Source organism: Pteronotus mesoamericanus, unplaced genomic scaffold (genome assembly GCF_021234165.1).
Source record: "Pteronotus mesoamericanus isolate MK-2021 breed Mesoamerican mustached bat unplaced genomic scaffold, CSHL_Meso_final contig_22, whole genome shotgun sequence".
In the NCBI taxonomy this organism is placed as follows: domain Eukaryota; kingdom Metazoa; phylum Chordata; class Mammalia; order Chiroptera; family Mormoopidae; genus Pteronotus; species Pteronotus mesoamericanus.
This window is the reverse complement of record NW_026555090.1, coordinates 1,702,987-1,724,414: the sequence shown is the minus strand read 5'-3', so window position 1 is coordinate 1,724,414 and position 21,428 is coordinate 1,702,987. Positions and strand designations below refer to the sequence as shown.

The following is a 21,428-nucleotide window of genomic DNA, read 5'->3' as shown; positions in this document are numbered from 1 at the left end:
TGAACTGTGCTTGGGGCATAGCATCTGCCCCATCACTGTCCGTTGCTAGGATTGCTTTGTCACAGCCCTCCCCTCCTGCCATGCCCTGGGGCAAGCGCGACTGGGGACAGACACGTGGTTCAGGGAGGGGGCCGCAGTGGGGGAACTGGTCAGGGTGCGTGGAGCCGCCCAGACCTGGGTCTAGACCGGGTGCACAGCAGGTGGGAGGGGCTTTGGGCCACAGGAGAAGGACCTACTGAAACCAAGGGAGGGGCTCTTACGGCCAATATTAAGGCGCAAGTGGCAGGAAAAATGCTTGCATCTGTGGGTTCCAGGAGTTGGGCCCCAGGAAGGGAAACTTCTCCCGGAAGGGACTCCTCGAGGGCAGGGCCCGCTGAGCAGGCCCCGAGGGCAGAGGGGGAATCAGGGAGCGCCCTGTCCTCCACGAGCTCCCCATCAGGGGGGCCAGACAAGCTCACACACGTCAGAGCAGAGAGGGTAGGACAGGGGTCTAGGGGGTGCTCAGTGCACAGAAACGTCCTTCCTTGTTGGGGGGGCTTCCGGGAGGACGTGGCATCTGGCCCGGACCCCGCGGGCCATGCGGTAGGCGGGAGCCCAGCGTGCTGGTCCTCCTGGCCACTCACCGCGGTTGGTGACGAGAAAGATGACATACTCATCGAAGGCCTCAGGACGTGTGAGAGCCATCTCAGCACAAATCTCCTTGACCACATCCAGGGCCACCTGGGGGGGGAGGAGTGAGGCTGTGCCACCCGAGCTGGCCTCTGTCCCCCCGCCACCCTGGCAGAAGACTGCATGCAGAGTTCCTCAGGCCCCCTGCACGTGGGCGAGGACCCACTAAGGTCCCCGAGGATCGGCCTTGCACAGGGAGGGAATACAGCCTTTGGGGTCGGAGAGGCGCAGGTTTGTCCCTTGTTTGCAGGCTGACCCTGAGCCTGGAGCCCCACCTCCCCCAGGCTCTGTCAGCTCCCCGGAGGAAGAGGTCCTGCCCTGTGGGGCTGTGCGAGAGCCTGCGAGGGGCTCAGCGGCCTCGGGAGCACACCCTGGAGCCTGGGGTGTCCCTGCCCTTCCACAGGCCGCCCGCTGGAGACGTTCCCTCACTTACAGTGCACGTTCTGATTTTGAGGTGGCGTTCGAGGCCTCCAGGGAGGAAAAAGAGCTGCCTCTTGGAGCTGCGGCCCGCCTGCAAAGAGACGAAACAGGCCGGGTCCTGGGGCCTGGGCTAGCGTTGCCCCCGCCACGCACATCCCTAAGCCAAGAGGCTCAGGGCGGGCACGGGCAGGAGCACCTGTGCACCTGCGCCAGACAGGGCCCATCTGCACGCACCTGAACACGCCACAGGGTCCCTCACACTCACCCAAGCCCCACCCCACTGCGCACTCACCAGGAGGGCCCGGAGCTCCATGCTGCTGGGGAGCTCCAGACGGCCCCCAAAGCGCAAGGTTTTCTGCAGGTTCCGCTCACAGGCCTTGGCGATACCTACAAAGACGCAGTCAAGGCCTTGGCCAGGGTGGGCAGTAAGAGAAAGGGACCCCTTTGGCCACCGGCCACAAGCCCACTGGGTTCTCTACGCAACGAGTGGCACGAGCTTTTACTGTCCAATTTGATAGTTGAGGAAACAGTTCCGAGAGGGGCAGAGACATGCCCAAGGTCAAGGGCTGCAGTCTAAGTGCTGGATTTGAACCCACATCCTATACGGTTCACGCCTTTCGTTTAGGCAACAGCTCCCTTGGCTCCCTATGAGCCCTGGAAATAGCTGTCCCCTTGAGCTGTTGACCGGGAGGCTGCCCTCCAGCAGACTGTGCTACTGGGGAGATGCATCTGTGCCCCTCCCGGCTGGGACCCCCACCAACCGCCCTCCCGCCCCCAGGGCCCCAGTGCAGAGGCCCCTTTGCCTGCGCTCCAGCCCCCGAGCAAGTGGGCAGCACCCTCTGCTCTGGGGAGGGCCAGGCCCAGGCGCGCACAGCACAGGCAGCGGCCTGCACGGCCCGGGAGCGCTTCCTCGCAGCCTGGCCTGTTCACTGCTGAACCTGGGAGTGTCTGTCAATCGAATCAAAGAGGAGGATTCACGGGCAGAGAGAGGCCCCCATCTCTTTCACGGTCGGATGCTGTGGCGACCACAGGGGCCCTGGCCTTTCTGAGGGGGAACCAGGGAGTTGCTATGGAAACAAGGCTAGCACCAAGGTTGAGGAGCAGCCCCTTTCCTTCATACTCCGGGGTAAAGGCCGAGGCCCTGCCGCTGGCTTTGGGCCCACCCCGGGCCGGACCCACTCAAGACCCTTATGGATTTCAAAGACCAGAGAAGCAGGGCCTCCAGCTTGTACCCCAGGCCTGGCCGGCTCCTCCTCCTCTCCTCTCCTCCACGTGCCATAGTTGCCCGCCTCCAGGTCTTTGCTCCTGCCACTCACCCACCCAGGGATCTGCCCAGAGCAATGGCTGTCCTGGGAAGCCAGCACTGCCTCTGACAGGCCACCCTCCCCATCTGCTCAGACAGTACACCGCGTCGCCTCTGGGGGCCTCCACAGATGCTCAGTGAGCACCGCCGAGGCACCTCCTGCCGGCTGTCCCGCCAGCAGCCATGTAGGCGGATCCCCGCGAGGTTGGCCCCTCACCCTGGAACGGCAGGCCCGGGGTCTGGCTCACATCTTGGAGGAAGTGAACGAGGTGTGGCAGGAGGACCTCAGAGCAGCCGTGGTAGGCAGCCACGATGTACAGCAGCCTCCAGCCTCGCTGGCAGCTGTCCCTATGAGAACACACATGTAGGACCACCTCACAGGCGGCTCCAGCCCTGCGGCGCCATGCCAGGCGCCCCCTGGATGGGGCTGGAGGCCTCTGGTTTTCAGGCGGCGCCTGCGTTCTGAGGATGTTCTTCGCTGCCTGGTGCCCCAAAGCCAGGCAGAAGGTACATTCTGCTTGGGAAGGCAGGTTGGGAGGCGGGGGAGGACGGGGATGGGGCCCCGACATGCACGAAGAGACACTTTCCCTGGGTCAGTCTCCCCGCAGAGGCCTCTGGGTGAGCATCCTTGAAGGAGGGCAAGGGGCACCTGCTGGGGCTGGGCAGAGGTAACGGCAGGTGAGGCCTGGGGCTGGGGTGGGGGCAGGAGCGTGGCTGCGTGGCTCTGAAATTCCCAGGTGGTGGAGAGCAAGTGGAGGCAGCAGCAGCGGAGATGGGGGCAGGGCAGTGGGACCAGCGGCAACAAGAGCAGCACACACCTTGGGCCCTTGCTACATGCTGCTCCTGTGTGAGCCCAGTTCACCTTCACCCAGCGCGGGGGGTGAGGGCCGCACGTGGGGGGCCCCTTGTGTCTGGGGACAGCACTCGGGCTCCCTCAGCGAAGCCCCCCACTCCTGTGAGTCCCCATGGGGCGCGGAGATGGCGTGAGAGCCAGGTCCAGCCAAATGACTATTAATTACCGTGTTTTGGCGTGTGTAACGCACACCCACGGTTTGGGCCCAAACTTTCAGGGGAAAAAATCTTTTGTTTTAATTTTTTAATTCAATTATTTATTTACGTTTAGAAACAAAACCGATTATCGTATTCTCTGGTATCATTTTGCGTACAGATGTTGTTATTGCTTTCTAGAGTTACACTTTCAACACATGAGCATAAATAAAAGAATTGGCCCTGGCTCAGTGGATTGAGTGCCGGTCTGTGACCCGAAAGGTCGCTGGTTCAATTCCCAGTCCAGGCACGTGCTGGGGCTGTAGGCCAGGTGCCCAATAGGGGGCGTGTGAGAGGCAACCGATCAACACATTGATGTTTCCCTCCTCCTCTCTTTAAAAAAATAAATAAATAAAATCTTTAAAAACATAAACAAATAAGACAATTAAAAACATTTCTATAGGTATGGAATTAGTACAACCTTTGTATAATGTGCATCCTTATTTTTCCCTCAAAAATTTGGGCAAAAAAGTGTACATTATACACAGCAAAATATGGTAGTTAACTTATTTATTTTTAGAGAGAGGGGAAGGGAGGGAGAATGAAAGGGAGAGAAACATCCACGTGCCAGAGAAACATCGATCAGTTGCCTCTCACAAGCGCCCCGACCAGGACCCTAACCTGCAACCCAGGCCTGTGCCCCAAATGAGAATCAAACTGGTGACCTTTTGCTTTGTGGGACGACGCCCAACCACCTAAGCCAAGCCGGTCAGGGTAGATCTGGTCAAATTAGAGTTTAGCTTCCCTTTGGCTATTGGTTTGGGGGCAGAAATGTGACCTAGATCCATCCAATCACAACCATTGTGGTTGATTTAGGGATGGAAATGTGTGTGACCAAGTCAGGCCAATAAGACAGGATTTGGGAATTTTTGCTGCAAATATTGGGTCAATCTTGCTCTCCCCGGGATTGCTGAGCTGGGAAATATCTTGCCCACCTATGGGAGATGTTGCTTGGAATGATGTCCACACAGAGGAAAACAGGGCTAGGATAGAGAAGAAGCCTGCTTCCTGGTAACACCTGGATCTAGCTTTGCCTAAAGTCATACACTGGACTTTCTGGTTACTGGACCCTCTTTTGCTTAGACCAGGTTGAGTGGATCGTGTGTGAATCCAAGCACCTGGATTCACACATGATCACTGCCACTTTGCAGAGAGAGAGAACTGAAGCTCCCAGAGCAGGAGTGGCTTCCCTGGGACCACGCAATCCCAAATGCACGTGCTTCGCCTACCGAGTGAGGAGGAGGACTGGGGAGGGAGTCCAGGAAGGGACGAGCGGGAAGGGACAGCCTGGAGGTGGAGGCTGGACGGCCCCTCCTAGACGTGGCCGTGGCAGAGGAGGGCAGGACAGAGGCGAAGCCCCGCTCACTCACTGCTTGGCGCTGGTGTTGTTTGTGATCTGCTTCACCACTTGGCAGTAACATTCGTCCTGCATGACCTCGTGGTCCCTGCACAGCTGTAGGAGGACAGGCCAGTTCACGTACCACATGCCAGGCACATAGGACACTGTGGGCACTTGGAGGTCCGCCTGGCGCCCCTTCTTCAGGCCCCTCCCCACCAGCGGGGCGCACGCCGCTTTGGGCCACACGGGAAGCTGCCCACCCCAGGGTCCTGCGACTCCGGGCGGCACGTGGGGAACCTGAGCCACAGAACAGGAGAGGAAGCATCTGGCAAAGTCGGCGGGACTGACCTTCAGGAGGGTGCAGAGAACGTCCAGTTCGCTCTGGCCCTTCAGCGGGGCGTCGCCCATGAAGCGCATGACAGCTGCAGGAAACACCTGTCCCCCTCAGGCCACCAGGCCCCTCGCTGCCCACCCCTCAGGGGACCCCAGGGTTAGGCCCCTCTCAGAGAGGCTGTGGCCGGGGCAGCTGGGGGCCGCTCTTCTCTCAAAGGAGCCCCACGTCTGAGTTGGGGGAAGGGAGGACGTGAGGCACAGAGGGGGGGTGATGAGCAGGGGTCAGATAGCGCGGACGCCACCGGCCCGGGGCCCCGGCCGCAGCCCCACCCGCGCACCTAGGAACATGTCGGTGGCCATCTTGTTGAGGCTGCTGTCGCTGAGCTCGATGAGGGATTCCTGGAGCGGGGTCTGTAAGGGGAGGAGTGTGTCACGGTGGGGGAGGGCCACAGGGGTCCTGCCTCAGGACCGGCGGGTCCAGGTCAGGAAAAGGGAGCTGACACTGGGGACAGATGCTGCTCTCAGGCACTCAGGGGGCTGAGAGCGGGGTCCCTCGGGGGGCAAGGCCGTTCGCCCCCGGGGCCTGCATCACCATGTTGCAGACAGGGAACTGGAGGCCGGGGGCTGGGCACCTTGGTGAAGCAGAGCATGTCCTCCAAGGCTTCGGACTCCCGGCCCTCCCTGGGTTTCAGCCTGAGGCCATCCCTACAGCAGGAAACAGACAAGCAGAACACTTGTCTCCCCCGCCAGAAGTGGGGCCTCCCCACGTGGACGGCTGCAAGCAGCCCCACAAGGACCTCCTCAGGGTGGGGTGGCCACTCACTGGGGTCTCCTCTGAGGGTCCCGGAAATACTTCTGGGCAAACTCCAGCATCGTGTGCGGTGGGAGAGTCAGGCCGTCCTTCCCCCGGTCCGCGGAGCCGGCCCTGAGGGGGGAGCCCTGCGGGGGGCAGGCGCTGGGAGGGCCTGTCGTCCCCCGGACCACCCCGCCACCCCCGTCAAAAGCGGACTCAACGCGGCCCCAGCTGAAGTTGCGCCACTGACTTCTGGGGTTGCTCCTCCCCGTACCCCTAGGATCCACCCCGTTCTCTTCGCCCGGCTCTCTCCTCCACACCCACCAGGCCCCGGAAGCCTGGCCCCGGGCCCGGGCCCGCTCGGCACCCCACCACTCAGCCCAGCCCAGCCCTGCGCAGGGTTGGCCGCCCCAGCTACCTGGTCGGGCTGACCTTGCCCCTTACAACTTGGCTTTACCTCACTCCACCTCTGTCCCACTCACCTGGCCCCATCCTGCCACACGGGCCTGGTCAGTCACAACCCTTCTGCTGGCTCCGCCCTTCTCTAGCCTACTTGGCCACACCTCCAGCCACCTCCGGTCACATCCCACAGGCCACATGTCTGGCCAGCCCTGTGCGACGCACCCCATCCCAGGACTGGCCAACACTGTAGACCTTGTCCCCACCCACCTCTAGTCAGGATGACCCCTCGCTGTCTCCGCCCAAGGGGCCTGGCCCACGGGTCTCACCTCTCTCCTGCGGCCCACCTCCCAAGCAGCAGCCGTCGAGGCCACGGCGGCGGCCACGGCGGCGGCACGACCCCGGCTGGGCTCCGTGGGCAGCTGCAGGAAGTCGGGGGCAGCCACGGGCTGCACCAGATCGGAAGGGAAGCGTCCCACGCGCCCGTGGATGGTGCCGAACCTCCAGCCTAGGGGGTGGGGAGGGAGTCTGGGCAAGAGGGTCTCCTCTTGGGACTAAGGGACCCTGTAGAGATCCTCAAGTAGCCAGGCCGCTCCCTAAAGCGTCGTGATGGGGGGGCGCTGTGGGACCTCTTTACGGACGAGGAGGCTGGGGGCTTGGGGAAGAGCAGGCGATTCCCCCAGCAGGCAGTGGAGTGGCACGTTGGCATGAACATGGAAACACTAATGTCCACAGAGACCCTTCAGCCACGTACACAGGCAGAGGGCTGGCTGGATGGCCACTGAGGGTCACCTTAGGAGACCTGGCCAGGCCAACCCCTTTGGGACCTCAGAAACCCCCACCCTGCATCTGCAGCGTGAGCACGTGAAGCCAAGGTAAGCGCGGCGGAGGGCTTCCAGGTTCGGAGCGTGGGAGGCTGGGACACCCACCGAAGTCCGGGCCTCGGCGCCGCAGCTCCTCCAGGTACGCGACCTTCTTGCGGACGACACAGCCGGCACTGTAGCCTGTGGCCCGGGCTTAGGTCAGCGATCGCCAGGGACACACCTGCGTCCAGCTTCCTCCTCTCGTACCCACCCCATCCCAAGGCACCAACCCAGTCGAGGTGGCTCCAGGGGCTGCAGGTGGATGATGTCACCCTTGTGGAAGGCCAGCAGCGACGGGTCCTCAGGCAGGAAGTTCCTCACAGCAACCACGTAGTCCGAGTCCTGGGTAGCCAGGGGCAGGGGAGGCGCTGCAGTCCCTCCCCTCCTCCCAGAGGCAGGCATCCCGCCCCAATGCAGCGGAGGACATTTGCCTGTGACAGAGGGCGGGCACTCCGGGCGGAAGGGACAGCCTTGCAGGGGCTAGAGGGCTGGGTCTGATGCGTGTTAGGGCCCCTGTATGCGCCTGACCCCTCTCCCCTCCCGAGCTCCCCCACTGGGACCAGCTGCTGGGCCTGAGGCAGAGGTGACCTGTTCTTGGCGCAGGGGCTGCCGGGGCTGCAGGGAGGGAGGGGATGGGCAGCCAGAGCAGGGAGCAGTGGGGGCAGCACGGTCACTCAAGAGGGCGAGGAGCACAACCGCAGTGGAGCTCAGAGGAGGGGCCGTGACGCCCTGTCTGAGGGCGCTGGCGAAGGGCTTTGAAGGAGCGGCAGAGGTGAAAGGGCATCCCAGGTGGAGGGCGCGGCCTGAGCAAAGGCCTGAAGGCCTCCCGAAGTCTATGGGCACGGCTGCCGACACACTACCACACACGCACACCCCCCGACAGTCCCCAGGCAGGCGTGGCCGGGGTGTGTCTGCGGTGCGGGGGGCATCTGCAGGAGGACCCGGACCTTCTTCAGCTCCAGGATGAAGTCGTCCACCAGGGTCTTGACCTGATGAGCCCGGGCAGAGAAAAGGATGACCTTCTCGCTGGCTAAGTTGAACTCCAGCATGTTCTGGGAGGGGATGGTCACGAACAGGACATCCGCAAAGCTGGAGGTTGAGACGGTGGCATGAGGGCAGGGATCTATGACCGCAGGGACACCCTCGACTCCACCCGTGCTGCCCCTTCTGCCCCTGCCCCGCCCCATTCCCGAAACCCCGCCCCACCTCAGAGCCACTACACCGGCGCCCCGGAGCCCAGGACCGAGGCGCTTCCCCAGCCTCCCCTTCTGGACCCCGCTGTGGCTCCAGCTCACTGCCTTCGACCCCCTGTGCCAGCCACGTTCCAGGCCCTCCCCGCTCTCAGCTATGTTCTCTGTCTTTATTTATCTGCCTCGTGACCCAACCTCCCGGGTGCTGCCTACACAAATCTACTTTTCAGGCCCTGGCTGGGCAGCGCAGTTGGTCCGAGTATCATCCCAACATGCCAAGACTGCAGGTTTCATCCCCACTCAGGGCACAGACAAGAATCAGCCAACAAATGCATCAATAAATAGAACAAAAAATCAATGTTTCTCTTTCTCTCTGTCTCTTCCTTCCTCTCTCTCCAAAAAAAAAAAAAAAAAAAAAAGACAAAACAAAAACAAAAGAAAACGCCAAATATGTCTTTTACTCATTGACCAGACTCTCTCCATCTTTCAGAGTGAACCAGCCTCCACTCCTGTCCTGCTCTGTAAAGGACAGAGGCCCTGCTGAGCACCTTCCCTTCCAGACTGCGTGGGAACTTGGTTGTCGACGACGCAGTCATCCCACTGCCGTGAGCTCTGTGAGGGCAGGGCTGGGGGCGCTCTGGAGGCAGCACACAGGGCAGGTTCCCAGCTCATCCACTTCCTGGCTCTGTGACCTGAGACAAGCCCCTCCTCTCCCTGAGCCCATTTCCCCATCTCTAAAATGGACCAGATTAAAGGGCTGGGCACAGAGCCTGCCCAGCACATTGCAGGTGCTCAGTAACCAGCTGGCCCGTGTCACCACTGCCAGTCACCTGTACGTGCGCAGGACCCGCAGCTGCCCGCTGGCCTCCCGGCTACCCCTGACCATCTGCAGGAGTTTGATGCCTGTGTGGGACACCGCCAGGAGCTGCACGCCAGTGCCCACGCTGCCCTGGGGGGGGGACAAGGGCACAGGATGGTCTTCTGGCCCTCTTCTTAAAGCCGCGGGGTTGGGCGGGGCGGGGCTGGGGGGAGGGCGGCAGGTGGCTCGCACCGTGGCGGGGAAGAGGCGGGAGAAGTACACCTCCCAGCTGTCACGCGCAGTGTTGACCACAGCCCGCTTCACACTCTCCGTCACCAGGGGCCTCTGCGTGTCCAGCTGGTTCTGGGCTAAGGGACACCAGGTGGGGTCAGGACCCTTCCCCCACACCCTGCTGGCCCACGTTGCAGGGAGGGAGGGAGCCATGCAGCAAGAAGGTATGGGTGTCCTCAGTGTCCAGACTGCGCGACCGACATCCGGAGACAGACGGGTGGCCCGGGCCACGCGGCCTGTCAGGTGGGGCTGACATCAGACTTGCCACATGGCCCTGGCTGGTGTGGCTCAGTGAACTGAGCACCAGCCTGCAAACCAAAAGGTTGTGGGTTCGGTTCCCAGTCAGGGCACAGGCCTTGGTTGTAGGCCAGGTCCCTGGTTGGGGATGTGCAAGAGGCAAATCAATTGATGTTTCTCTCACACATTGATGTTTCTCTCCCTCTCTTTCTCCCTTCCTTCCCCTCGCTCTGAAAATAAATAAAATCTTTAAAAACAAAGCAAAAACAACCTTGTCACCTGGCCATGGGATAGACTAGCAGCAGGGCAAGGAGGGGTCTGGGAGGTGAGTGGGGCTAGGCCCATCCTTCCCTCCCCTCCCCCATGGTACCAAACAGGGCCTTCATCTGGAGCCTCTCGTCCTCAGAGATGCGCAGGCAGGCCTCGGAGAACGTGTCATGCAGGATCTGTGGGAACGAGCCGTGATGCAGGTGGCCACAGGGACCCCCCAGCTGGGGGCCCAGGCTGGACTGTTCTAGGATGAGTGGGACTACCCTGGCACAAGTGGGGCCCCCACACACGCAGCTGTGGGGCGATCTGGGTAAATGAGATCCCACAGCGGGGTGCTCTCCTTTCTCCTTCCTTCTGCAAGCCATGCCACGCATCCCGGGCCTTCATTCCCTGACCCACACAACGGGGCTTGGGTTTGCCTCCGAGCCCTGATTAGCTCAGACAAACTGAGCCTGGTCAGATGGGACTGTCAGCTTGTGGACCCTAATCACAGGAGCGGGGGATGCAGGAGAAAAGCTTCCCATGCACACCATGGCCAAGAACCCAACTCCAAGGGTGCAGAGGCAGACTTTGCGGAGAGCTCGTCCACGTGCCCACTGCCCTGCTTAGTACGCTAGGCAGAAAGGGAAGATCGGACCTCACCTGCCGGAACAGGAGATCCAGCTGCACGGGGTGGTTGTAGCTGTCCTTCGGGTAAAACACCTGTGGGGCCGGGGCTTCGTGAGGACCTTCCCAAGGTCCCCTCACTTTGCCTCACACCTGCCCCGCCCCCTAGATAGAGCCCCACTCTACACCAGCTGCAGGTGCCCAGCTCAGCTCCACCCCACCTGGCTCTCTAATCCAGGCGGCCCCCATTCAGCCCCTCCTGTGGCTCCAGGCACCTCTTTGCGCAGGAAGATCTGCCAGGGGGCGTCCTGGTAGCCATAGAAGCTAGGGTTGAGGAGGCGGTGTAGCTGCGTCTGCACGGGGTCCTCAGCAGGCTCCAGCGACCGCGAAGGCAGCACTGGGGAGCAGAGCAAGGCTGGAGGCATGGGGGGCAGGGCCTGCTGCGGTGGGGACTCGAGGCACTCGCGTGTGGGATGGGGCTGAGGTAGAGCGGCATCCCACATCCTTGGCCACAGACACACCTGATCACTCAGAGAGCCCAGCCCTTGCACAACACTCACAAAGAGCGCCCAGTGTGTGCAGGCTGGGGCTGGGGCTGGGAACGTCACCATGAACGGGACAGACAAGGCGCCTACCTTGAGTTTAGAGTTTCCTGGCAGGTGTGGGTGAAACAGACAATTTGAAAATGACAAAGCTCTTAGTGCTAGGAGTTATGGGGGTTGGGGGAGGAGAAAACTGGGCGATTTGGGAAAGAGTCTGAGGGCTGGTCTGGGAGGGTCCTTCAGCCCGGGTGGTCTGGCAGACCTCTCTGAGGAGGTGACACTGGGACCTGAATGATTAGAAGGGGGCAGGCATGCAAAGATCTTTCCGGGAAGAGCATTCTAGGCAGAGAGCACAGCACGTCGAAGGCTTGAGCAGCAGTGGGGCTGCTGTGTTCCAGGGGTGCTGAGGCGCAGGGCGTGCCCCGGGGAATGTGGGGGGCTGGGGCCAGGGAGCCACACTTCTGCCTGGGGCTTGACGCGAGCTGATCTCGCTCTCTTAGGACCACGGCGGCTGCCTGAGGCAAATGGAGAGGATGGGGCCCCGACTGTGACGTGGGAAGGCCGGCCCCGATTTAGGTCCCTGATCTGACACTTTGGAGCTGTGTAATCTTGGGCAAGTCATTTCATCTCTCTGTGCCTCTGTCCCCATCTGTAACATCGGTAGGTGCAGATGGTGCTGTGTCAAAGGGCTTCAGTGGAGACTTAGTGAGGCAGAGTGGGCCTGGCCTGAATCCAGTGTTATTTAAGTGCGAATGTGATGGCACAAATGTCCACACGGCAGGTTCACACGGGCTCAGGACACGGACACACATGCCGCTCACACGCAGGCCAACCCACCTGCGCTCACACACTTACGCATGCACCCAGACACCCGCCCTCTCGTCCCTCCCTCCCTCTCCCTTGGCTCCTCACCTGCAGCGGGCCCCACGGATGGCCTTGGTGTGCTGGTCACTGGCTTCACCAGGGCCACAGCCTCTCTGGGCACCTGTTCCCACCCCAAAGAGAGTGTTCACAGGGCAGGGGTGGCCCCGTGGAAGGGAAGTAGCAGGGACAGGCCTTTGAGGGGCAGCTGGTTTCTGAGGCTGCTCTGGAGACCCCACTTGGTCTTCCGTTCTGCCAGGGCCCAGCCAGCCGCTGCCCTCACCTGGGTGCCAGGCGCTGCCGCCTTCTGGCCCATCTGCCCCTTCAGGATCGTCAGGGCTTCCTCGTGGGGGTCCGGCCGCTTCACGAACACCCGCCCGCCGTCCTTCCTGGTGGGTTGGACACTGAGCGCCTCTTCCCAGTCACAGATTCCTACAGCAAGGACCCCCTTCCTCCACCCCCACTGCTATTAAGGAGAACCCTGAGAGGTTCTCATATCAGAGACTGGCCTGAGATCACACAGCGCAAAAGAGAAAGCAGTCTGGGCCTCCCTCTGCCAGAGGGGACCATGGGACCATCTGCATAAATAGACTGAGTCCCTAAACGTGGCTGGGCAAGCAGGCCTGGTGAGGAGAGCCCTTGTGGCACGGCTGACGGGCTGGGCGCTGCGGGCTCGGGGCGTGGGCGTGGGCGTGGGCGCGGGCTCGGGCGCGGGGCTGACCTGAGGGCCTTGGGCTGGCCTCCTGGGGGCGGCTGCTGGTACTGCCTGACGATGTTCCTGATCTGCTGTGTGGGCTGCGGGAAGTGCTCCGAGTTGAGTGTCGAGTACCGCACCAGCTCCGTGCCGGGCAAAGCTGTGGGCAGGGGTGACGGCGGGGGACAGAGTGAGACCACACCCCCCACTGCCATCCTGGGAAGCCGCCGCCACCCCCTAGCAGGGACAGGACACTCACTGGTTTCTGGAGAAGCCCGGTCCTGAGCTAGAATGGGGGCAGCCACAGGCTTGGTGGGGGGTCTCGGGGACTTGGCCAGAGGGGCTGGGGTCAAGGGCTTCGGGGTGGAGCGCAGGAGCACGGGCTTGGCTGGGGGTCCAGTGCCAAGGGCCTTGGGCCGTGCCTCTGGTGCCAGAGGTTTCTGTAGAGAGCAGGGTGAGGTGAGGTGCCTGGGACACACCAACTTGCTCTCAGGGACCCCACATCTGCCCAGGATGGGCTGAAGGGTCCTTGCTCCGAGAGGCAGCATAGCACTCACGTGGGCAGACCAGACTCACCTCTGGGGGCAAGGGCCTGGGGCCGGGACCCAGGGGCTGCTGCTGGAGAGCCATGGCCTGCAGGGTCATCTCCCTGGCCTGGGGAGAGGCGGTGGTGACGCCCGGGCAGGCCCGAGCTCGGGGCAGCCCACACCGCTGCCGGGGCCCGGGCGCACTCACCAGCAGCACGGCCTGTTTGTGGATGAAGGCTTGCTGCAGGGCCAACGTGGAGGCGTCCAGGCCTGGGACTGGGGCAGCGGGGTCAGAGGGCGTGATTCCCCAGGCACGGGAGATGTGGGAGACAGGAATTCCCTACCACACCCGCGCCCCAGAAGTCTCGCCCACCACGCCTGCGGCTGCCTCTGTTTTAGCCCGGGGACTTGCCCAGAGAACCGGCGGGGCCCCAGCCTTGCCCGACCCTAGAACCAACCCTGGGGCAGGCACTGACTTGGCTTTGGCTCTGGGGGCCTCTTGAGGGCGTCTTCAGTGCCGCTGCCGCTGCCTCCACCAGGCTGGCCTCCCCCTTTCATGCGGTAGGCAATGGCTGTTGGCTTCTCCAGGTCCTGGGGGCAGCAGGTGGCTCGAGTGACCACCTCAATGCTGTCCTCCCAAGGTTCCAAGGCAACGGGCACCTGACACCAGCCTCCCCGCCGTCCCGGGGGCCTCCCAGCGGGCAAGCGTCCACGGTCTGCCCGGCCTCAGCCCGCGCGCATTCGTCTCTCCTCCCACACCTTGCGAGCTCCCAACTCACCCCCCCCTTTCACAGATGAGTAAACCGAGGCTCCAAGAGGGGCTGTGCCCTGCTCAAGGCACACATCATGCCATGGAGGGCCCCCGGGGGCTCTCAGAGTGGGCGCGGGTGCCTGGGGGACTGGCTTCCACAGGAGGTCCTGGGCCTCTGTCCAGGAGCCCCTGCCGCCAAGACCAAGGAGCCTCCTCATCGTTTGCTGGGCCCCCGGCAGAGACCCAGAGGAGCCACGCTCCCCCACGGCCCAGGCTGTCACGCAGCGGGGCTGCGTGACTCGGCGCGTGCGTGCGGTGCCTGCCGTCTGCAAGGGCCCCGCCCGTCCCTACCGCGTCCCCGTAGGACAGCACGGGGCCGAAGAGGCTGTCCAGGTAGCCGTCCAGGCCCTTGGGGGACGCAGCGGGCGCTCCAAGGCTGTCCAAGTCTGGCAAGGGGGACACGCAAAAGTCAAGTTCTATCCTCCTGGGATCTCCTCTCACAGCCCCAGGTCCCCTCCCCACTACAGGTAGTGGCCACTGCTGGCTGACCTGGGTGGGTCGCTGTCCCTCTCTGGGCCGCAGTCTCCCCGTTCATACTGTCCTCCCGGTGGCTGCAGCAGCCAGGGGAGCCCGCCGCTCTGGGCACGTGCCTCCGCGGCTGGGGCCTAGCGGGCGCGTCCTCGTCCGAGTCCCAGCTGTTCCCAAACACCCTGCGGGGAAGGGACAGGGGAACATGGAACACCTGACCCCCAGAGAGACCCATGGTCCTCCCAGACCGCCCCTCCCCACCAACCTCTGTACTCTGGAATGGAATGACTCCCCGAAAGGCAGGACCCTTCGGTAGCCCCGCCTCTTCGAGGGCCTTGATGCTTAAGTTCACAACTCGGCCTCTCCCAGCAGCCCAGAGGGCAGCCTAGCGCTGGGAGCGGCCCTGTGTATGGGGGGCCCAGGGAGCCACCTACGCTCTTAGGCCTCCCCTGCTGGCCACGGGCCCTTCTGCACCCACGATGAAGTAGGACTTCTGTCGTGGGAAGTCCCTGAGCAGCTCTAGGTCTGACACCAGGTCCAGCACGTAGTCGTGGCCTGCCAGCTCCGCCCACTGGACCCCATTCTTCATGGCCACCGTCCAGCCCCGCCAGCCGTCTACCAGCCCCCTGGTGACAGTATATGAAGGGAAACCAATGAGGGACAAAGTCAAGAGGTACCACCTGGGGAGACTCTGGGATATCACCCAGACCCCAAGCAGGACCAGAGCAGGCCTCGTGGGGCCCCTTGGGGGATCTGGCCTCCTTCCCACCTTCCCGCCTTCCCGCCTTCCCAGGCCACAGGGCGCGCAGGGCAGGGCAGGCCAGGAGCCAACCTGTGCCTCAGAATGTCTCCAGCCACCTCCTCCCCCGTGCTCCAGGAGTGTACCGGGCAGGAGAACTGGTCACCTGGGGCAAGAACAGGGGCTGGGCTCAGCCTGGGTCCCTGCAGGCAGCTGCACTGCTCCTCCCCCGCTGGGCCTCTCCCGTCTGCCTAGTGGCCTGGGTCTGTGTCTTCCTGCCCCAGCCCCTCTCCCTCATTTCAGGGCTCCCCACACCCACTTGAAGGCCCCTCCCCAACTCTAGAACCGCCTGCAGCTTCTTGTGACCCCAGGGCCTGCTGCCCATCGCTGCCGCCTCCGAGGGTGTCGGGGACAGCACAAGGCCGCTCACCATTGAAGCAGGCCACATCCAAAGCCATGCTGGCCTTCTCCTGGGCTGTGATCCACTCGAGCTGGGTGGGGGGGAAGGTCCTGGCAGCCCCGGGGCCCTGCTGTTGGGCCCGGCCCATGGCCTGCATGAGGCGCTGCTGGCACACCGCCTGGAAGCCGTTCCGCCCATAATCGGACACAAACCTAACAGGCAGGAGTTAGAGCTGGGATGAGGGAGGATCTGCGGCCAGCCCAGGGTGGGGGCGGGTCCTGAGGCTAGTTTAAGGGAGGCCCAGGCTAGCCCAGAGCTTTAAGGTGAGACTGAAAAAGCCCCAGGTCAGCCCAAGGTTCCAAGGCTACGCTAAAATGAAGGGTACTGGGCTCCCTGGAAGTATTTCAAACCAGCATGGAAGCCCAAAGAGGTCCCAGGACGGCGCATCTGAGCTCATTGGAGCAAAACGTTCCTGACAGGGTGGGCTCCGCAGCACCTCGTGGGCAGGCAAGGGGGCTCTGGAGGACCCCGCCCTCCCTCCTTCCACCGGGCAACCCTGGCTGGGGCCTGCCCTCTCGGAGCCTGCCGCCCAGGTCTCACCTACACGAAAGAAGGCTGTGGGGTTCAGCCCGACCAGGACCAATGAGCCCGACCCCTGCCGGTGGCAGCGTTCCTCACGCTTGGCTCCCTGTCCCCCTCCCAACGGCTGGGGTGCCTCGCCAGGAGCAGCTGTGGCACGGAACCACAGTGGCTACGAGAGGGAACCTGGAGCTATGCCCACAGGAAGCCTGGGCAGGCAGGTGGCCCTATCTTATGGCCACAGATTCAGAAGACTGGCAAGTGAGCTGCCTACCTACCGCGCCTGGCCTGGGTGAATCTCTGTACACTCTGCAGCTCACAGCCACCCTGTAAGGTGGGTCCTGTTACCGTCCCTAATTGTAGGTAAGGAAAGAGGTTCAGAGAGCAGCGCTGTGCCCCAGGTCACACAGCAGGGAGTGCCACAGCCAGACTTCACACTCAGGAAGCCCTCGAGCTCGCTTCCTGGCAAGTCACCCTGATGATCACCCACTAGGGCGTCTCCTTCCTCCTCAGGATGCCGACGGCGCGTCCTCACATGGCACTTACCACATGCCCAGGTCTGTTTTAGGCCCCTCACATCTATCCTCACACAGCCTATGTAGTAGGCCTTCTTATTACCCCCCTCTTAGACTGAGAAAACAGGCTCAGAGAGCTGCGGTAACTTGCCCAAGGTCACACAGCTCTGATGTGGTGGAGCTGGGACTTGAACACAGACTGTCAGAGCCTATACTTCTAACCGCTCTATGACATCCCCACAACGTGAGAGGTCAGTGCCTCCATTTCAATTCCCCAGAGCCTGGCTTTGCCACCCGCTGAGTTCTAGAAGTCCTTCACACAGTGCCCCCACCCCGACTCCTTCCCCCTGACAGGGCCCGTGCCTGAGCTTCCACGCACAGAGACCTCGCCCCTGGCCTCGTGCCAGTGCCGCTGTCCTCATCCCAGCCCCGCCTGGTTGCACTCACTTGAGCAGGTACTTGCTGAGGCGCGAGGACGGTGCAAAGCCACTGAGGCAGGCGGCCAGCAAGAGCCAGCCCCGCTCGGCATTGTGGACGTTGGGGTTGCGCCACACCTGGTTGGCCAGTTGTGCCAGGATCTCGTCCCGCAGCTCGGACGCTGCCAGCCCTTTCTGCACAATGTAGTTCCCGAAGACGTTCTCCTGGGCACCGCGCAGGTGGGGGTCGCCCATGAAACGCAGGATCTGGGCCACAGACAGACTCTCCTGGGCCCCGCAGAGAGTGGTTCCTGCCGGGTCCCTACTCCCTCCCCTCTCCTGTCCTTCCTATGTGCCTCTCTGCCCATATGAAACATTACAAATAATAGTTATGTTCTACACCACATGGCCAGGCAGTTCACCCCAGCCATGGGGAAAAGTCAAGATCCAACATACATGCTCACGGTCTCTCCTGCTCATGACCTCCTATAGCTCCCACACGGCCCGGCCCCGCCCTGCAGCCCTGGCCTCCCGCAGGCCCCTCACCTCCTGTTCTATTCAGACCCCACAGGGGCCAGTACCAGACCACATCCCACCCGCAGAAGCACCTTCCTTGGCTCCATAAGGCCCTTAGGATGAAATCTGAGCCCCGGGTTTGTCAGTCAAGGCCTCCTAACCCCTCTCGCCTTCCACCCCTGATTCTCTGTTCTAAGGACACCAATTTCCTCTTCCTCGGCGCCTTCTCCCCCTGCCCTGGCTGGGAGAGCCTGACTCCTCCTTTGACTCCAGCTCAAACACCCCTCCCTCAGGAAGCTCCCTGGCCCTGCCCGGGGCTGGATGAGGGGCCTCCCTCTGTCCATGCTGGTGGTCGCTAGTGATGAGCTCTGCCTCCCCTTTCAGACTAGAAAGTCCTTGGGGAGAGAACTGGATCTATGCTTGGTGTCCCTGGGAGCATCCAGAGAGACAGCCTTCCTGCCAGGAAGACGACTGGGAGAAGGCACACCCCCACCCCCAGATCCCAGGCCAGGGAGGAGCCAGCCCCCTGGCGAGGAAAGGGCCTGGCTGATGGCTTCGGCCAGTGCATGGCCCAGGAGGGCAGGGCGAGGAGCCTCACGCCTGGCCTCAGGCGCAGGGGCTACAAATTCAAACGTGGTCCAGACAGGCCCATACCAGCTTGAAGATGCTCGCAGCTTCTGCGTGGTGTTCTACTGGCAGCCCAGTGAGGGGCGTCCTCAGGGGCACTGTCAGCATCCCGAAGGCAGGCTCCTGAGGGCACAGAGCAGACCATGGGGACAGAGCCAGGGCTGCCAGGCATACCTGGGGCCCACTGCTCTGTGCCAGGTAGGAATACAAGAGCCTGGGAGGCCAGAGCTCCTGTCCCCAGTGTGTGGATATGGAAACCAAGCTTGGCAGGGGCAGACGCCGGCCCTCGGCGTGTCTGTGGTGGAGGCCGCCCGGGCCCCGCGCGGGGCTCTTTCTGAGGGCGGACACTAAAGCAGGGATACTGCGCTGTGGCTCCACGGGCCGGAAACTTCCGATGCATCTCCACGCTGGCGTGCGAAGATCTGTGCCCTGAGCCCCACAGGGCCCCCGCTGCTCCCCAGGCCTGGGTGCACCCCAGCTCCTTGTGACCCGGCAGCTGGACGGCCCCAGCCGACCCCGTGGGGCATGGGCAGGAGCCTGCCCCAGGCTGAAGACGGCATCAGTCTCAGCGGTCCGTGCCCGCTGGCCACGGCTGCTCAGGCCCATGCCGGCCCTCACCTTGAAGTGGCACCGGACAAACTTGGCCATGGGGTAGTTGTTGATGTCCAGGGGCAGTGTGACGCGGGGCTCAGCCTGGAGCCGCGGAGTCCGCACAGGGGCCACCCGGGGTACCTGGGCTGGCCTGAGGCCTGGGGACAGTGGAGGGCGTGAGGCGCCTGGCTCCCTGGCCCACCTGTGCCCACTCCCCGCACACCGTCCAGCACGGACGTACCTGCCACTGCTTGCAAGAGCCCAGCCAGTTCTGCCGGGACCTCCAGGTGTCCCACAGCTACCACCTCCCGCTTGCTCAGCTCCTGCAGGGAGAGCCCATGGTAGGAGGACAGGCCTGCCTCCACCCCGACCTGCTGTCCTCCCTTCCTGTCCCTGCTGCCGCCCAGACCCCCGCACCCACCTCCTGCTCCCGTAGCCGCACCTCCTCCACCCGGAGCCTCCGCTCTGCCCTCAGCTGCAGGAGAGCAGATGGTCAAGGCGGGGAATGGCGGGCAGAGGCCGCGGCAGGCTGCCGACCGGGCGCAGGCCAAGCCAGCTGCGCGAGGCGGCCAGTGCGGGCATGAGGGGGCCCGCTGGCCCGTCCCACAGACGGAGGGAGGCAGAGGTGCGGCCAGAGAAACCGGGAGGGAAGGGACCGCAACGGAGCAAGAGAGACACGGAGGTAAAGGCAGCGGGAGGAGCGCTGGGAGGAGGGAGAGGCGCCCTGGCACTGCACAAAACCTCCAGGAAAAGCCGCGCGGTTCTTCAGTGCTTTGGCGATTAAGTTTGTCTTCCTGGTGTTGGTTTGCATGACAATGGGTCACGACTGACGTCAAGGTGAGAACAAAACCATTCCCGGCACTGGTCCAGTTGCTAAATTCTAATCGCACCCGCTACTGAAGGCTCCCCTGTGAACCCAGCACCAGGCCACATCCTTCATGTGCACTACTCACTCAACCCTTCCCACAACCCTACGGGGAAACAAGGCTGGAGGGGCTGAGGTCCCACGGCTAGTGAGCGGCAGAGTGGGGATTCGAACCCAAGACAGGCTCCTCCCGGGAGCTAAGTGCCTCCCCCTGGGCCCGGGCAGGACAGGCCTGGCTCCAGGGAGGAGGGCGAGGGAGAGGCCTGCACCTTGAGGAGGCGCCGGTGGCTCATATACGTGTTCACGAGGGACTGGAACTTCACCAGGCTCCTCCTCATCTGCTGATACCGTTGCCTGGGGGTAGGGGAGAAAGGAGAGTCTTGGCTGGGGAGCTTAGGCGTTCAGGCCACGGGTGAACAACGGGCAGAGACACTTGTGCCAGCCTGGCCTGGCTGCCACACGTCATTCTGGGACCCTTAGGCACTAGGGAACACTGGAGCTGTGAGAGGGCAAGGACTGGGCCAAGGTCCTACAGCAATTTAAGTGGCAGAGCCTGGATGAGACCGTTGGGCACAGGACCTCCCACTAGGTTGGAATCCCAGGGTCCTGGAGGTGCAGGGCGGGGCCCTTCTTGGCTGGATGGGTCCCGCCTACCCGTTACAAGGGCCAGGAGGAGGGATGGAAGGACAGGAAAAAGCAGAGGCACAGAGAATCCGGTCACCCTGCCGGCAGAGGCTCCCACTCTCAGCTTACATACCTCCCGGACCAGGGACCTCACTACCCAAGTCCAGGCACAGCGTCCCCCAAGCCTAGCTGCAGGGCCCCAGGGAGTCCTGCCCTCTCTGGGCTGTACCTGGCCAGGTAGCCTCGGGCTCGACTTTGCAGCATGATGATCTTGTGGCGCAAGGAGCAGAACCGCCGCTTGATGAAGAAGCCACGAAGGCAGCGCTGCAGGGTGAGGGCTGCCAGATTCAGGACATGCCCCCGCATGCTCTCCAGCAGCTGGTGCAGGTGTTCTTTAAGGAAGAGCTGAGGGCAGGAGGCAAGCACTGAGGCGGGGAAGGGCCAGGAGACGGGGCTCAGGACAAGTCCGTGGAGGGGGAACCGACAGGCAGCCTCCTGGAGCTGGGCGGAGGGCGGGCTGGCTTTGCAGATGGAAGCAAGGGTGCGGGCGCGCCAGGCGGTGGGAGCTGCCTGGGCCAAGGCCTGGCGGCGGGATCGCCATTCTGTTTGTCAAGCTCAACAGGGCTGCCTCTGGGGCACACATCTCTAGCTTGGGCACCTCTGACTGCACAAGCTCCATTTTTGGAGCCCCTGGACTTGGGGCCTCCAGGGCCGAGGGTGGGGTGGGACTCACCTTGCTGATGCCAACGCGGTACATATTTGGCATGACTGTGCACAGGCGGCTCAGCACCGACACACACATATCCCCACTGGCTGGCAGTTTGTGCTCAAGGGACACCAGGCAGCGGTACCTGCAGGGGCCCGAATGCAGCCTGGGGGCCATGGGACCTACTGCCCCAGCTGCCCCGAGGTCACAAAGTCGCCATCCCAGCCCCCGCCTCCAGGAGGCCCAGGTCCCAGCAGTGGTTCACTCAGTGTCTTCTAATCAGAAAAAGGCATTCTGTCCTCAAAACTCTGCACCTCAGTATCAGAAAATTGTAAAAGTGGTTCCAGTAGAATTGAGACACTTTACTGCCCTCTGCTGGAAGTGTCAT

At 62.8% G+C, this 21,428-nt stretch overlaps 1 protein-coding gene across 1 annotated transcript in view; it reads right to left on the bottom strand.

The window, feature by feature from the left end:
- MYO15A (myosin XVA) overlaps positions 1 to 21,428 on the bottom strand; it is a 54,861-nt gene that overhangs the window by 9,680 nt on the left and 23,753 nt on the right. Inside the window, 38 exon segments of the mRNA XM_054571059.1 lie at positions 624 to 720; positions 1,103 to 1,180; positions 1,382 to 1,476; positions 2,610 to 2,740; positions 4,810 to 4,892; positions 5,127 to 5,200; positions 5,450 to 5,522; positions 5,744 to 5,816; positions 5,935 to 6,050; positions 6,633 to 6,811; positions 7,233 to 7,307; positions 7,397 to 7,508; positions 8,114 to 8,255; positions 9,187 to 9,305; positions 9,408 to 9,523; positions 10,054 to 10,129; positions 10,596 to 10,655; positions 10,835 to 10,956; positions 12,014 to 12,086; positions 12,246 to 12,351; positions 12,684 to 12,816; positions 12,916 to 13,096; positions 13,233 to 13,310; positions 13,392 to 13,459; positions 13,660 to 13,774; positions 14,286 to 14,380; positions 14,484 to 14,644; positions 14,897 to 15,088; positions 15,295 to 15,367; positions 15,632 to 15,813; positions 17,143 to 17,378; positions 18,282 to 18,377; positions 18,873 to 19,003; positions 19,087 to 19,168; positions 19,267 to 19,320; positions 19,980 to 20,064; positions 20,564 to 20,739; positions 21,068 to 21,185. Of these exon segments, the coding sequence (XP_054427034.1) occupies positions 624 to 720; positions 1,103 to 1,180; positions 1,382 to 1,476; positions 2,610 to 2,740; positions 4,810 to 4,892; positions 5,127 to 5,200; positions 5,450 to 5,522; positions 5,744 to 5,816; positions 5,935 to 6,050; positions 6,633 to 6,811; positions 7,233 to 7,307; positions 7,397 to 7,508; positions 8,114 to 8,255; positions 9,187 to 9,305; positions 9,408 to 9,523; positions 10,054 to 10,129; positions 10,596 to 10,655; positions 10,835 to 10,956; positions 12,014 to 12,086; positions 12,246 to 12,351; positions 12,684 to 12,816; positions 12,916 to 13,096; positions 13,233 to 13,310; positions 13,392 to 13,459; positions 13,660 to 13,774; positions 14,286 to 14,380; positions 14,484 to 14,644; positions 14,897 to 15,088; positions 15,295 to 15,367; positions 15,632 to 15,813; positions 17,143 to 17,378; positions 18,282 to 18,377; positions 18,873 to 19,003; positions 19,087 to 19,168; positions 19,267 to 19,320; positions 19,980 to 20,064; positions 20,564 to 20,739; positions 21,068 to 21,185 (4,256 nt within the window).